The sequence below is a fragment of the Eptatretus burgeri genome, chromosome 7 (genome assembly GCF_056783735.1).
Source record: "Eptatretus burgeri isolate ZD-2024b chromosome 7, Ebu_testis_v1, whole genome shotgun sequence".
Classification (NCBI taxonomy): Eukaryota; Metazoa; Chordata; class Myxini; order Myxiniformes; family Myxinidae; genus Eptatretus; species Eptatretus burgeri.
In genome coordinates this window covers 71,822,039-71,835,144 of record NC_140967.1, presented here as the reverse complement: position 1 = coordinate 71,835,144, position 13,106 = coordinate 71,822,039, and the positions used below count along the sequence as shown (strand labels likewise).

The 13,106-nt window shown below is 42.2% G+C and overlaps 1 protein-coding gene across 4 annotated transcripts in view; it reads left to right on the top strand.

Annotated features, from left to right (window-relative positions):
• LOC147023516 (E3 ubiquitin-protein ligase SIAH1A-like) overlaps positions 1 to 9,782 on the top strand; it is a 21,449-nt gene extending 11,667 nt beyond the window's left edge. For 3 of the 4 annotated variants that reach the window (XM_085888997.1, XM_085888995.1, XM_085888996.1), the window contains exons 3-5: positions 876 to 956; positions 3,858 to 4,144; positions 6,660 to 9,782. In XM_085888997.1, coding sequence (XP_085745123.1) covers positions 876 to 956; positions 3,858 to 4,144; positions 6,660 to 7,268 — 977 coding nt within the window. In that variant the 3' untranslated portion in view covers positions 7,269 to 9,782. Of the gene's footprint in view, positions 1 to 875; positions 991 to 3,857; positions 4,145 to 6,659 lie in introns of all 4 variants that reach the window. The other variant, XM_085888998.1, reaches the window with a different exon arrangement.
• Positions 9,783 to 13,106: the final 3,324 nt, after the last annotated feature.

The following is a 13,106-nucleotide window of genomic DNA, read 5'->3' as shown; positions in this document are numbered from 1 at the left end:
CCAATCCCACATGAAGGTGAGAATAATTGGGACTGTAGTCGTAGTTGTAGTAGTAGTACTATTGACAGTTCATTGTTTTATCATGTTTTTTTAATCTGCTAAAATGAGCCCAAACCTATCCAAATCCCACTCAAACAACTTGCAACATTCTCCAAATTGTTCTTTCATTTACAAACAAGTACAGCTTTGAACATTGACCAGTTTTATATTTGGTGGCTTAAGTGACACTCCAAGTTGAGAGGTGATGTTATTAAATGGTGAGAGGGTGGAAAAAAATGAACACAACATTGATATAACAAGATACATAAGAATAAGCAGAGTCGATCTACTAGATCCATTGTGTTTTTATGATTTCAAACAGATAAGGTTGTTTAGAACTGACAAAAAGCATGGGATAAGAAGAAGGAGAATAAAAGAAACAGCAACCCACAAGCAAGGGGGTTGGGTTAAGTAAGGTGGGGTAAATGGGGCTTTCACTTTAGTTTCAAAAACTGTAGATGCTCTGGTATTGGCAGAGTAATTTAGATTGATGTGGGGGTCTGGGTGGGTCTGATCAGATTGGTGTGTACAAGGTGGATCTGATCAGATTGGTGTGTACAGGGTGGGTATGGGGATTTTAGATTGGTGTTTATATGGTGGGTGTCTTCAAAATCCCATCAGATGCATATCATAATTGGATACATCTGAGAGTGCAACATCTGAAAATGTAATCATTGTGTTCTTGAATTCTGGGTTTAGTTTTCTTTAAAGAATGAATGGTGGATGCAAATGAACTCGGCTGTTTTGACTGTTTTCGTGTGAACTGTACCATGAACTACAGTATTCCGTATTTCCCAGTTTGTGTTTTCAACTTGTGCTTCCGATTCGTTATCTAGGGATGGCTCCATCTCGACCTTCTTTTGTGGGAGCAACTTTGGAGCTTCCGTCGGCTGTTTCCGAGGCCTGCTGCCCCATCGGCAAGTCACACTCGACCAACGTGCACACACGGAGGTGGATACGTTGAGACCTGGCTGGGCTCTGTTCCACCTTCTGAAACCCCCATATGTAGATAACAACACGCACATACCACACCTCTTCTCACCCAGCTCAAACGATTGCAGCAACATAGATGGAGACAAAAATCTCCTTTATTATCTTTTTCATCTTGGGTTATGTTTAGGAATACATGATTTCCCACAAACCTCAATCGATACACATATCAGACACTCTGTGCCAGTTGTCTCGCACACACTGAACTGATAACAAACTTGCATCGAGTTTGTAATTCGAGGGTCTGATCGCTGGCGGCAACAGCACGGCTGTTTTATGAGGCACACAAATAACAGGAGCCGAAGGAAAATGTCAATTAAATAACTCTTCTGGATAATCTGGTGAGCATTTAACACACTTGCATTGCCTTGGCAACAGCATTGAGTTACGGTATACTCCCAGAATTTGCTGGACTCAGTAAATGTGATCTAATTATTTTCATTAGTGTGATAAATAACATGTTCACACTATATATTTGAGACTGTAATTTGCATTAAATTATTTGTCAGCAGTACAGTCATCAAGCCAGGCTGGCAGGGTTGCTCAGAAGTGGTGCACTTGCCTTGGAGCCGACACGTCTCGGTTCGATTCCCGACCCGCTGACGGTGCAATGCATCTATGAGTGCGCCGTCCCTCGGATGGACGTTACATGGAGACCCGTCTAAACAGCATTGGCTGCTTGTGGACGTTCAAGATCCCACAGTATCAAGTTCAACGAAGAGCGGGCAAATTCCTGCCCGTACCAGCTTCAGTCAAATAACAGGCCCTGCCCACTAGTTTGTGGATAATTTTGGCCAACAGTTCATCCTTTATGAGCCACAGACCCCAAACTAATAGGTCACAGACCCCAAACTTCTGAGGAAGGACATAGTTTCCATAGAGATGGTTCAGCAGAGAGTGACTAGTGACTAGATTGATTTCCGGACATGCTAGACTAAGCGATGAGGAATGGGCGATGAAGACGGGACTTGTTACATCAGAAAAGGGGCAATTACGAGGGGATCTGATGGTGATGTTTAAGATAACGCAGGGTGTGGACAAGATGGGTGGTGTGGAGTTTTTCACCTGGAGCCATAGGGTAAAGAACATGAGAGTTAGGACAGTATTAAGGTGGGAATCTTTCAGTCAGAGAGTGGTTACAGTGCATGGAAAGGTAGTGGCAGTGGAGGGTGTGGCTCGGTTAAAATGGGAATTAGATAGGTACCTGAATGCATTGGATATAGAAGGATATGGGGCTATTGGCTGGACTTGTAGGGAGCTTGTGTGTGGATGGGTGATGGATGCTGTGGGTTAGTGCAATGCAGGCATGAGGGACCGAATAGCCTCCTCCTGCACCAAAGTTCTTTGTGTGTGCATAGTTTGTTACATGAGAATTTTTTTTACTGAGATATGGTATTTGTTTCCGTGAAGCATCCAATCTTTCTTGTTGTCATAAATCTTATTGCATCTGGAGAGGAGTGACCCTGCTATGCATTGCCAGCAAATTGCTTTGCAAGGTACCATGATGCTGAACAGAATGCAGAGGGATGTTGACAAGTACCATCAGGAAAGAACAAGCTGGAGTTGTATAAATGGACGATGAAGGGATCAGATCGCCAAATTAAGAGCAATAGAAGAGCAATGCGATGAGTAGAATGCAAGCCTTAACTTATCAATCATTGATTTTGTAAAGGCGTTAAAAAGTTTGGGGAGAGAGGCAAGGTGGAAGATAATGAGTCTCTGGAGTACTTGATATTTGAATGGATGACGAGTACTACCTACAATGGATACAAATGCAGTGTAATTTGCAACAATATGTTTCCACCCGTATTTGAGGTTAGTACAGGGGTTAGACGAGGTTACATGTTGTCTCTACTGCTGTTTCTGACTGGTGTCTGACTGGGTGTTGCGAACTGAACAGAGAAGGAATGAGATACCGTTGAGGGACTACTGTATTATGAACAGCTGGAGGAACTCGGTTTTGCATATGACATCTGCCTGATGTCGGTCTTTGCACTGATGTCACAGTATGTAGGGGAATTTAAATAGACTACAGGAGTATATATTGCAAATGGGATTAAAATTAAACGTACAAAACCAATGTGAGGATCTTTGACCGCAACGTGAAGTCACTCCTACAATTTGGATGTGAATCCTGGAAAAATCACCAAAGGAACAGCACACAAACTGGATTGTTTCACCTACAGCAGCCATAAGAAAATCCTGAGAATCTTCTGGACAGACGATGACTCGTAAGGAGGTGGAAACATTACTAGGGAGGAATAACATCAGAAACGCCATCAAAATTTGGAAGAGGAGATGGATCGGGCATGTGATGTGAAGGATGAAAACGTAACGAAAAGGGCAATATTCTCTTGGAACCTGACGGGAAGAGAAGGGTTGGACGGGCAATAGTGACCTGGTGATGCACCGTCGAGACGGAAAGGTGAGATGGAGAGAAATCGGATAGTGGACCTAAGACGGATGAAAGTGAGAATTTGTTAGAAACTCCATTTGGCATGATGAGACATTATTTTGTTATTATTATTATTATTATAATTATTATTATTATTATTTTCCCCACATTTTCATATCTTGTGGTTGCATGCGTGCTTACATTTTCCGACCTTCTTCAGCCTATCAGATCTGTAGGGTCATTGTCCATTCTTGTACTTGTGGTATCCTTTAGTGCAATGAATGAACATGTTGTGCTTTTCTTAATTTCACAAACATTAAACGCCTTGGTGCTTCTTTAATCCATGAAACGATAACAATTGCAAAGGGCATATTCCACTATTTTTCCACTAATGCACATTTCCCACCTATTTCCTACCAACCACCCCCATCAGAAACTTTACCATCCCGTCGTGAAGCAAGCCCCATCCTGAGCAATCTGGTGCCACAGACAACTAAACGTCGCTTGAATACCAACCATCCCCTCGCACTGTGTCGTTTTGCACCATCGGGGTGCCGATTTGTCCCCAATTCAGGTGCAGAGAGAGCAGCCCATGAAGCTTTGTGCTCTGCCCGGCCATTGCCGTGCCCCTGCCCTGGTTCTGAATGTCCGTGGGAAGGACCTACATTCAGTATATTGGCTCACCTGCTCTCTCAGCACTATACAATAGCCACCCTTCAGGTACACCTTTACATGTTTGGAGACTTTTGTTTACTTTTGAGACAGAAAATATTTAACAGCTTATAAGCAAGTCGGTCAAATTTTTAGTATTTTGTTACGTTTAAGTACAAACATTATTGAGGATATTGAAAAAGTTTTTTGTTGTTGTTGCTGTACATATATCATCATTTGCTAGTAATATCCACTTTCCACAAATAAAATATGCAGGAAACAGTTTGTAGATTTTTGTACAGTAAATAATAATAAATGATTGAAGTAATTGACACCAGTTACGTGAATGAGGAGAGAGAGAAGGAACTTGTCCTTCCCAACAGACCAGCTCAACTCACGAGCTTCTTTGTCCAACTCGCTCACCCAAACTGATCTCCCACCCCCGTGGGTGGTCCTTTTTAATCATCTCCCCCATGGCCGTGCCCACGCATCCTTTCCTCACCAGTGAAAGAGCGGGCACGTTGCCGCCTCCTGGATGATTCCGTGCGAATGCGGTGTCGTCTCCTGTGATTCCCAAACCGTCGGGGGCCACGGGGAGATTTTAAACGCCACACGTGGGATGCAAACACGTCCAAAAAATATGACCTCTGGTACCACCCTGCCTGGTTCACAGAGGACAAAACAAATAACGCTTTCCAACTTCTTAGTGTCTACGTCAATGCTACCACCCCTCACGGCATACATAAGAACAGGCCAACATTTCCTAACGAGTCCCTAATTACAGAATATGTTCTAAGCAAATCATCTGCAGAATACGTACCCCTGACCAATCCCCTAATATGGGAAAATGGTAGTTAAATTAGTGGTCGTCATAGTTGTAGTCGTAGTAGTACTAGTAATAAAAATACATACCTCCTCCAATGCAAGAGTATATGAAATAATTATGGAAATTAATACATACACACTGCTATTCAGGTTGACATGAAACTGAGATCCTGAACTGGGACCACAACCTGAGGATATTATAAGAGGGGAGGAGGGTTTTGCTCCAGCTTTCCTTTCGAGGGCGTCTTGCTCCAAGTTGCTCGATTTCTCACGTTGCTCATTGTTGTTCTGCATACCTTGAGATCTTGTCCAATGAGGACCATATCTGCATTTTGAATGTGCTGCACAACTGTGGCTTCCTATACAATCTATTAACTGTCTACAAACATTGGCAGTGGTGCTCTATATGTTTCCCCACGTGTTCCTGGATCGTGGTAACCCTGTGTGAGCTTGTCCATTCATTGAGAATGCAAGACTGTGTTCTTGTGCCAACAACACTGCAGTACAACCTACCCTGTCGGAGATTTCTACTGACCATGTAGGGGAGCTTTCTTCGGCAGTACTATCTTCTGCTGCACATAGCTGCAGGAGTTCATACTTCTTTTAATTGCAATTGTCTGGCTGCCTCTCCAGATTTACATGTGTGGATCACAAACAGGGTGGTGTTGGTCAGGTTTATTAAATATGCACATCACAGGCATATCCTGATGGTCAGGATCCATGCAAAAAGAGTCAGTGTGTCTCTTGGTTCAACCGTGAAGGAGTTTTTAATTGATATCTTTTCCCAGTTTTTCTGTGAAGACTTGAAAACAATTGTTGATATACACCATCAGCTTACTCACTTCCTTGAGGGTTATCCAAGTTGTTTGTGCTTCCACTGTCATGACCCTTGTCAAGTCGCTTAAATCCTCCTTGGTTTGTCACAAGGACATTACCTTCCGTTTTGCATGTCTTTTTATTTTAAATACGGTACAAGGATCTTGAGTTATGGAGGATCTGATCAACAAAGAGCAGCAGGTTCACAAACTACCAAAGGGTATTGGAGTGAACAAAAGGAGGAAAATAGGAACAACATGAAAATGCGTACCAATGGCCCAGACAGGGAAAGAATGCGAAATAAAAAGCTTGGGTAGAAAGAAGAGATCATGGATTTGCATGGATAAGTTCATGAGGTAGTGATATGATGGGCAGCACATTTGGAAGACTGAAGTGAGGATGAAGCAATAGACATTTGGAGAGTATGACGCAATCAAAAAAATAATGGGGCAAATTAATGGGCAACCAGCCTGCATTTTGGGAGTGTGAGCAGGTGGTGGTTTCTTGAGGAATGCATGCAACCTGGGGTGGCTTGAGGAAGGCGGAGGTAGGAAAGGATAGGAGAAGGAAGGCCGGGTGTGTCAACTGGTAAAAAATAGAGCTCACCAACTTGCCACCAGTGGGAGTGACAGTCCTTGGGAATCCTTGTCTTTTCTTGAGATTCTAATGGTGCTGAAGCCCTTGTTTTTATTCACCACAAGAGGAGCAAGGTGGGAGGCAGGAGCACCACCCCAAAGTGGAGAGCCATTCTCCATGGAACTCAATATGAAGGTCTTGCACCCCATGATGAACTTGGTCTTCATGATCACTTACTTCATCACAAGCAGTATAACACCAAGTTAATGAGCATTTGACTTCTATAATGAGGCAGAAGCTCGTTTTTAAAATATGCACAGTTTTATTTTTAATGATTCACAATTTGCATGTATGTATTATGTTGCAGGGGGAAGAAACTGTGTTTCTCGCAACTGGTGTCGATATTCCTGGCTCCGCTGGCTGGCTTTCAGTTCAGGCATGTTTTGGACACCATTTTCTACTTGCGCTTGAGAAAGAGAACCGACCTCCATGTTGGCCAGGAGAAATTGCTCACCGTCCGGTCCGAAGCTGCGATGCTACATTTTCTTTTCGTGCCCTGAACCTCCTAAGTGCTGCATCAGGGACAAGTCCGCATGACAGGCCAACTGATGGACCTCTTCAGAGCGACAGAAGGCCTGGTATTGCACAGCCATGTCCACGACAACCAGCAAATGTTATACAGACAGGTATGAGCATGACTACTGCTCGTTCGGTTGGCCTGCAACATTTCCAAGCCGCCGTGTTGATGCTGGCAGAACCAGAGACAGCTCAAGCCTACGGTTACCAATTGGAACTATGTGCCGAGGGGTTGTGCGGGCGTAGGCGGCTGTGCTGGGATGCGCCGGTGCATTCCGTGCGTGATGGTGTACAAGCTGTCCTCGCTTCGGGAGACTGCCTCGCATTTGATGCTGACCTTAGCCGCGTGTTTGCTCAAAAAGGCACGCTGGCTATCCGTGTCAAGGTTTCTCGGACTTGAACGCCACCTCTGAAAGGATACTGCCATGTGTTTTTTTTTCCCCTCTTTTTTGTGTTTATTTTGAAAGATCAGACAACTATATTGGAGTTTTTTGTTAATTGCAGCATTTTGTTCCCCAAAAATTATTAGTCTCCTTTGTGCTCTTGATTGTATTAAAAAAAAAAATTGTGCATTTCTTGTGACAATTCACCATAAACATAAATTTGTTTTCCTGTTTTGGGAATTCATTTGACTCTTGTATGACATTCTATGAAATATATGCTAATACAAGCTGCAATTTTTTTGCAAAAATACTTTCCACAACCATACTTTAAAATGTGATCCTTCTGCATTTGTCCATGCCTCTTTTATCGATAAAACTTAACTTGGGTAATTATGTGCAATAACCGAAAGCTTCATTGGAAGTTCTGTTTCAATCGGTTACATTATTATTATTATTATTATTATTTTTTAAATCTTTGGTGAATTGTCATAAAAGATCCATGTTAGATTAGTTATTTATTTTTAAATAGCATCATTGTAGTCCAATATTTACACTCCTTTTCAGACTCTGCCTCATATTTTGGAACTTTAATGTTTTTTGTTGTTTTTTTTCACTCAACCTCATCAGCTGCTTATTCTTATTCTTCCTCTTATATGTAGCACATTGCTGCGGGTAGCATGATTTGCTGGGGACGCAGCCATGTCGCTGAACCTCACCAATAACCCGTTTACGCCATTAACATGTAAAACAACAAAGATGTTTGAATTTCTTTTGTTGGAAAAGGTTTTTACACATTATGATAACCTTACTGAAATTGTGAATTTAGTTTCGCTACGTTGGGACAGGGTAAACTAGAACGGGCACTCATAGAGCGCATACCTTCGCCGCCGCTACTTTTTTTGTTCTTGGTATGAGTGTGGGGAACTGGTTTCATATGAATGGTCTTATGACACAAACCACATATCTATAATGTCATGACCCCCCCCCGACTTTCGGGGGCTACGGACTAAACAACAATCAACTCACGTCGTTTTGGCGAGTCTTCACTCGCAAGCTCGGTGAATACAATGTTTCAACAAGAGAAGGTAATCTCGTTTGATGCTGGTTTCATGCAAATCGAATAAGAATTGACTGAGTTATGCCGAAAACCGCATATTTTTCAAGGGCGTGACCCCCCCCTCCCGACATTTTACCCCAACCGGTGACGTGTTATGACGTCATTGTGTCACAAGATTGGGCATTAAATTCTGAACATTTTGGTGCTGGGTTCATGAAAAGCGGACAAGAATTGACAGCGTTATGACAAAAACCGCATATTTTTCAAGGTCGTGACCCCCCTGACCTTTGACCCCTAACCGGTAACAAGAGTATGGGCGTCATTGTGTCATATTGCATATCACAAGATGAGGCGTTGAATTCTGAACATTTTGGCGTTAGTTGCATGCAAATTGAATAAAAATTGACCGTGTTATCGTAAAAAGACGACTTTGACCTTTTCGTGACCTTGACCTTTGACCCGAACGATCCCAAAATCTAATCGAATACTTCCTGGCTAATAACCAATCATCCCACCAAATTTCATGCAATTCGGTTTAATACTTTTTGAGTTATACGAATCACAAGATTACAAATAAATAAATAAATACACGCCGAACAAAACATAACCTTTCGCAGAATGCGAAGGTAATAAAGTTTCTTAATCAAAGAATGTAGTCATTAACCTTGTATTTGAATATTATGAGAAATCAACATTTCATAGTGAGGCTTTTGAGTTTGCAGGACTTACCAAATGCTGTTTTATGAAAAGAAAGATGAACTTTTTCTTAACAGTTTGAATTTTTACCCCCACCACCGAAGGTGAAGGAGGTTATGTTTTCAGCCCTTTCTGTTTGTTTCTGTGCAGGGTATCTCAAAGTTGTGGACAGGTTCGGTGTGTGACAAGGACGAACTGATTCGATTTTGGTGAAGATCCAGATCCGAATCCGATTACTGTAATTTTTAAAGTGATTCTTCACCGTTGAGAGATTGGGCCAAAACAATATATAGCACGATATCTCAAAAAGTTGTGGACGGATTCGGATGAAACTTGGAGGACAAATTGGGTGTGTGACAAGGACGAATTGATTCGATTTTTGTGAAGACCTGAACCCGGATCTGTGTGCGATAATTATTTAATTTTAAAAGTGATTCTTCACCATTGAGAGATGGGGCCAAAAACTATATACAGCATGATATTTGAAAAATGTGTTGGGCCCGATATGTTCTTGTGGATCAGGCTTTGCGTGGCTGAGGTATGTGCTCGACCGAGTGCCCTAGTTCTTTTTGTGATTCCTCCTATAACCTGAATTTCCATTGTGCAGGTGATTATGGGAGTCATCGAGCCAAATGAAATAAATGCCTTTGAAGAGCAAGTACATTTAATACATGACTATACACTGTTTATAAAGAGCCATACGACAAGTTCTGCTAATAGTGCAGTCATTTTATTTGCATGTACTCCTGCTTTTTCTTGAATACAAGTAACTTGCACACATCTGTTGTACTGCCTTTCCACACGAAAAAATATTTTACTCTCATAGTGTTTGGGTTCTTTGTTTGCCCTCGCCAGAGGAGAGGGTGTTGCATTTGTGTCCGTTTGTTTCTGTCTGTCTGTCCATACATAATGCGCTAACGTTGGTCACAAACACCACCTGCTGTTAGCCAGTATTACACTTTATGTTACTTTTTAATTTTTTTTTGCTTCAACCAAGTACCTCTATAATTACGTACAACTCGAATGTGAGGACATCTATGATCAAAATAAAGACCAATTACTGCACCGTAGTGCCAAGAAGGAAGCCAGATATAATACACATTGGTGCACTCGTGGGGCTGGGCTGGCAACGATGAGAAGCTGAGACCAACATGACCTCTCCTGGGCAGACCTATAGCAAAGCTGGCCTCCAAAAGGCAATACTTCATCATTCTTTTAAACAGCAGTACAGAACTACTCACAGCTTACAAGGTTTTGTCATCGAGTACTGCTGTCCCATACGTGCTTGTGCTTCAGCATCACATCTGTTCCAATTGGAATTTGTGGATTCTAAAACTCTCAACATTATTAGGATCTCCCACAATTACCCCTTGAGCCAGACCCCAAAATTTTCATCATCGGCACCAGTCAGAGGGAGTAAGGTGAATTGTGAAGCTGAGACAACGATGAGAAGCTGAGACCAACATGACCTCTCCTGGACAGACCTAAAGCAAAGCTGGCCTTCAAAAGGCAATACTTCATCATTCCAAATCATTCTTTGAAAGATCAGAACTCACAGCTTGCAAGGCCTTTGTCATGGAGTGCTGCTGTCCCATTTGTGCATATATGATTCGATTTTGGTGTGATTTTTAGCAAGGTTGGGGTCCCCAGAGATGGAAAATGTGTGATAGCAGTGTGTGTCTCTTTTCCTTCTCTGTTTATCACCCCATATACAACCATACCCCTAAGGTCACCAATTGCCAGATTTTTCACCCAAAATGTATGGCGTCATATGATCATTGTCAGTTTATGGTGTATAAAGAATGTATTACAAGTATTTTAACAAAAGCAGCTTTGTATCTTGTTGGCAAGGATATTAAATTCCTCATATAACGGTATTAAAATTATGCACCATTGATAAATATAATGTCCACAATATGAACTTTCAAATGTAATATAAATAACGCCCAAAGCCGCTCAAAACGAACTTTATAATTCATTTATTTTTTCAATCGTATAGTTTTACATTTAATTGTTTAAAGACATCGTGCACCCAAATAGCATTATTCATCAATAATTTGTCCCAGGAACCCTTTCCCAACATGCTGATACCAGTTGCAATCTTATTTGGCACATATTGACAAGTACGTGCTCCATTTTACACAATGGCCCTCAAATTACGATTCTCGCCAATTTTCCAATTAAAATTGGAATGCTTCACTCTTGGCAATATTTATTTCAAATTATTAAAAGTTTGGTGACCCGATGACTCTTTGGGACGAGTTAGTTACCATATGGTACACAAAGGTGGTAATTCCAACCACAACATCATGCTACATTGGTGCTGTGACCAGGATATTTCCAGAAAATGACAATTTGTGTATACCACACTATGTGTAAATAACTCACTTATCATGCTTATTATTTTATTAATTTGTGCCAGGGAATGGTATTGCAATCAGTAAATAATACACAAACTCCTTTTGGATATATATATATATATATATATATATATATATATTGTATACCTTGGTCGAGGCTCGTATGAGAGCAAACACACAACGCACAGCAAGGGGGGCATGAGACAAGAGGGGCGGGAGTGGGAAGGACAAAACAGTGGGGAACAGAGACATTAGATCTGTGGAAGGGAGAGGGATGGGGCGGGGAACATGGGGAATACAAGATGGACATTGGACTTTCAGGAAGGAAAGCAGGGAATTTGAAGGAAGTGGATTAATGGGGGTAGAAAAGATCGTGGTAAACAGCTGTTTTGAAGACCTAGAGGGAAGAATGGGATTGAACAGAGTGAGGGAGTTTATTCCACAGGTGGGGAAAAAAGAAGAATGAAAGAGTGAAGGAGGGCAGTGATTCAAGATTTTGGTAGTTTTTCCAGAAGGGGGTTGTTGGCGGACCTTGAGCGCCCTGTGGAAATATGATGGGGACAAATTGCAGACAGAGCGGGAGGGGGGGAGGGGGGATGCGAAACCGGAGAGGAGATGGTAGAAGACAGAAAGACCACCGACCTGATTGCAGTGAGAGAGTGAGAGATGCCAATGATCTGAAATGCCTTGGTTTCCACAGCGTGAAGCCGATAATGGTGAGAGGCAGGAGGACCAGCCCAAAGGGGAGAGCAGTAGTCCATCAGGCTGCGGACAAAAGCTTTGAATGAGGACAGCTCAGGTGGGCCGAGAAAGGACTTTGCACGATGGAGGATTCCCAGTCGGCAACTGGCCCTGGAGGCCAGGTTGGAAAGGTGGCTTTCCCAGGAAAGATCATGACAGATAGTGAGACCCAGAAGCTTGAATGAAAGGACTTCTTCCAGAGGATTGTTGAGAAAGTAGTTGGGGGAGGGGTGGTTCCAAACGGTCCTTTCGGAGAGACATAGTGAGAGTTTGAGATTTGTCAGGATTGAAGGACATGTTCCACGTGTTGGACCAGTTTGGGATTTTATCCAGATCTGCAGTGAGCGAAGAAGCTGCTACTTGCCGGTCTGAGGGATGGCAGATGGTACAGCAGAGGGTGGAGTCATTCGCAAAGAGATAAAGAGGATTTTCTAGAGAGATCATTGATGAAAACCAGAAAAAGAACAGGGCCCAGAACGCTGCCTTGATGAACTCCAGCCTGGACAGGAAGAGGGGATGAAAGAACTCCATTGAGGGCAACACGTTGGCTGCGACAGGATGAATATATATATATATATATATATATATATATATATATATATATATATATATATATATATATATATATATATATATATATATATATATATTGTTACAGTTGTGGGGGTAGATGGAGGAATTCAATAGGAAAGTTAGGATTGAATAGAGCTACTTGGTCCATGGACGTGTAGGAGACATCTCAATGTAATTCAGTTGGGAAACTGTGAGCTTAAGTGTTACATGTCACCACATGGGGGGTGGTGCAGTGTTAATTAGATCGGGATTAAGGATAAGTTCTCCCAGTATGTAATTACCCCCCTGTGACTTTTCCCTCTGTTTTTGTTTTACAAACCATGGAAGAATTGCATTTTTATAACATAACCAAGAAGGCAAGAAGCCCCGACATGGGCAAAGTCACGCTCCCGAGGCTGTTGATTGATGGGCGTAACGTTGGTGGAGAA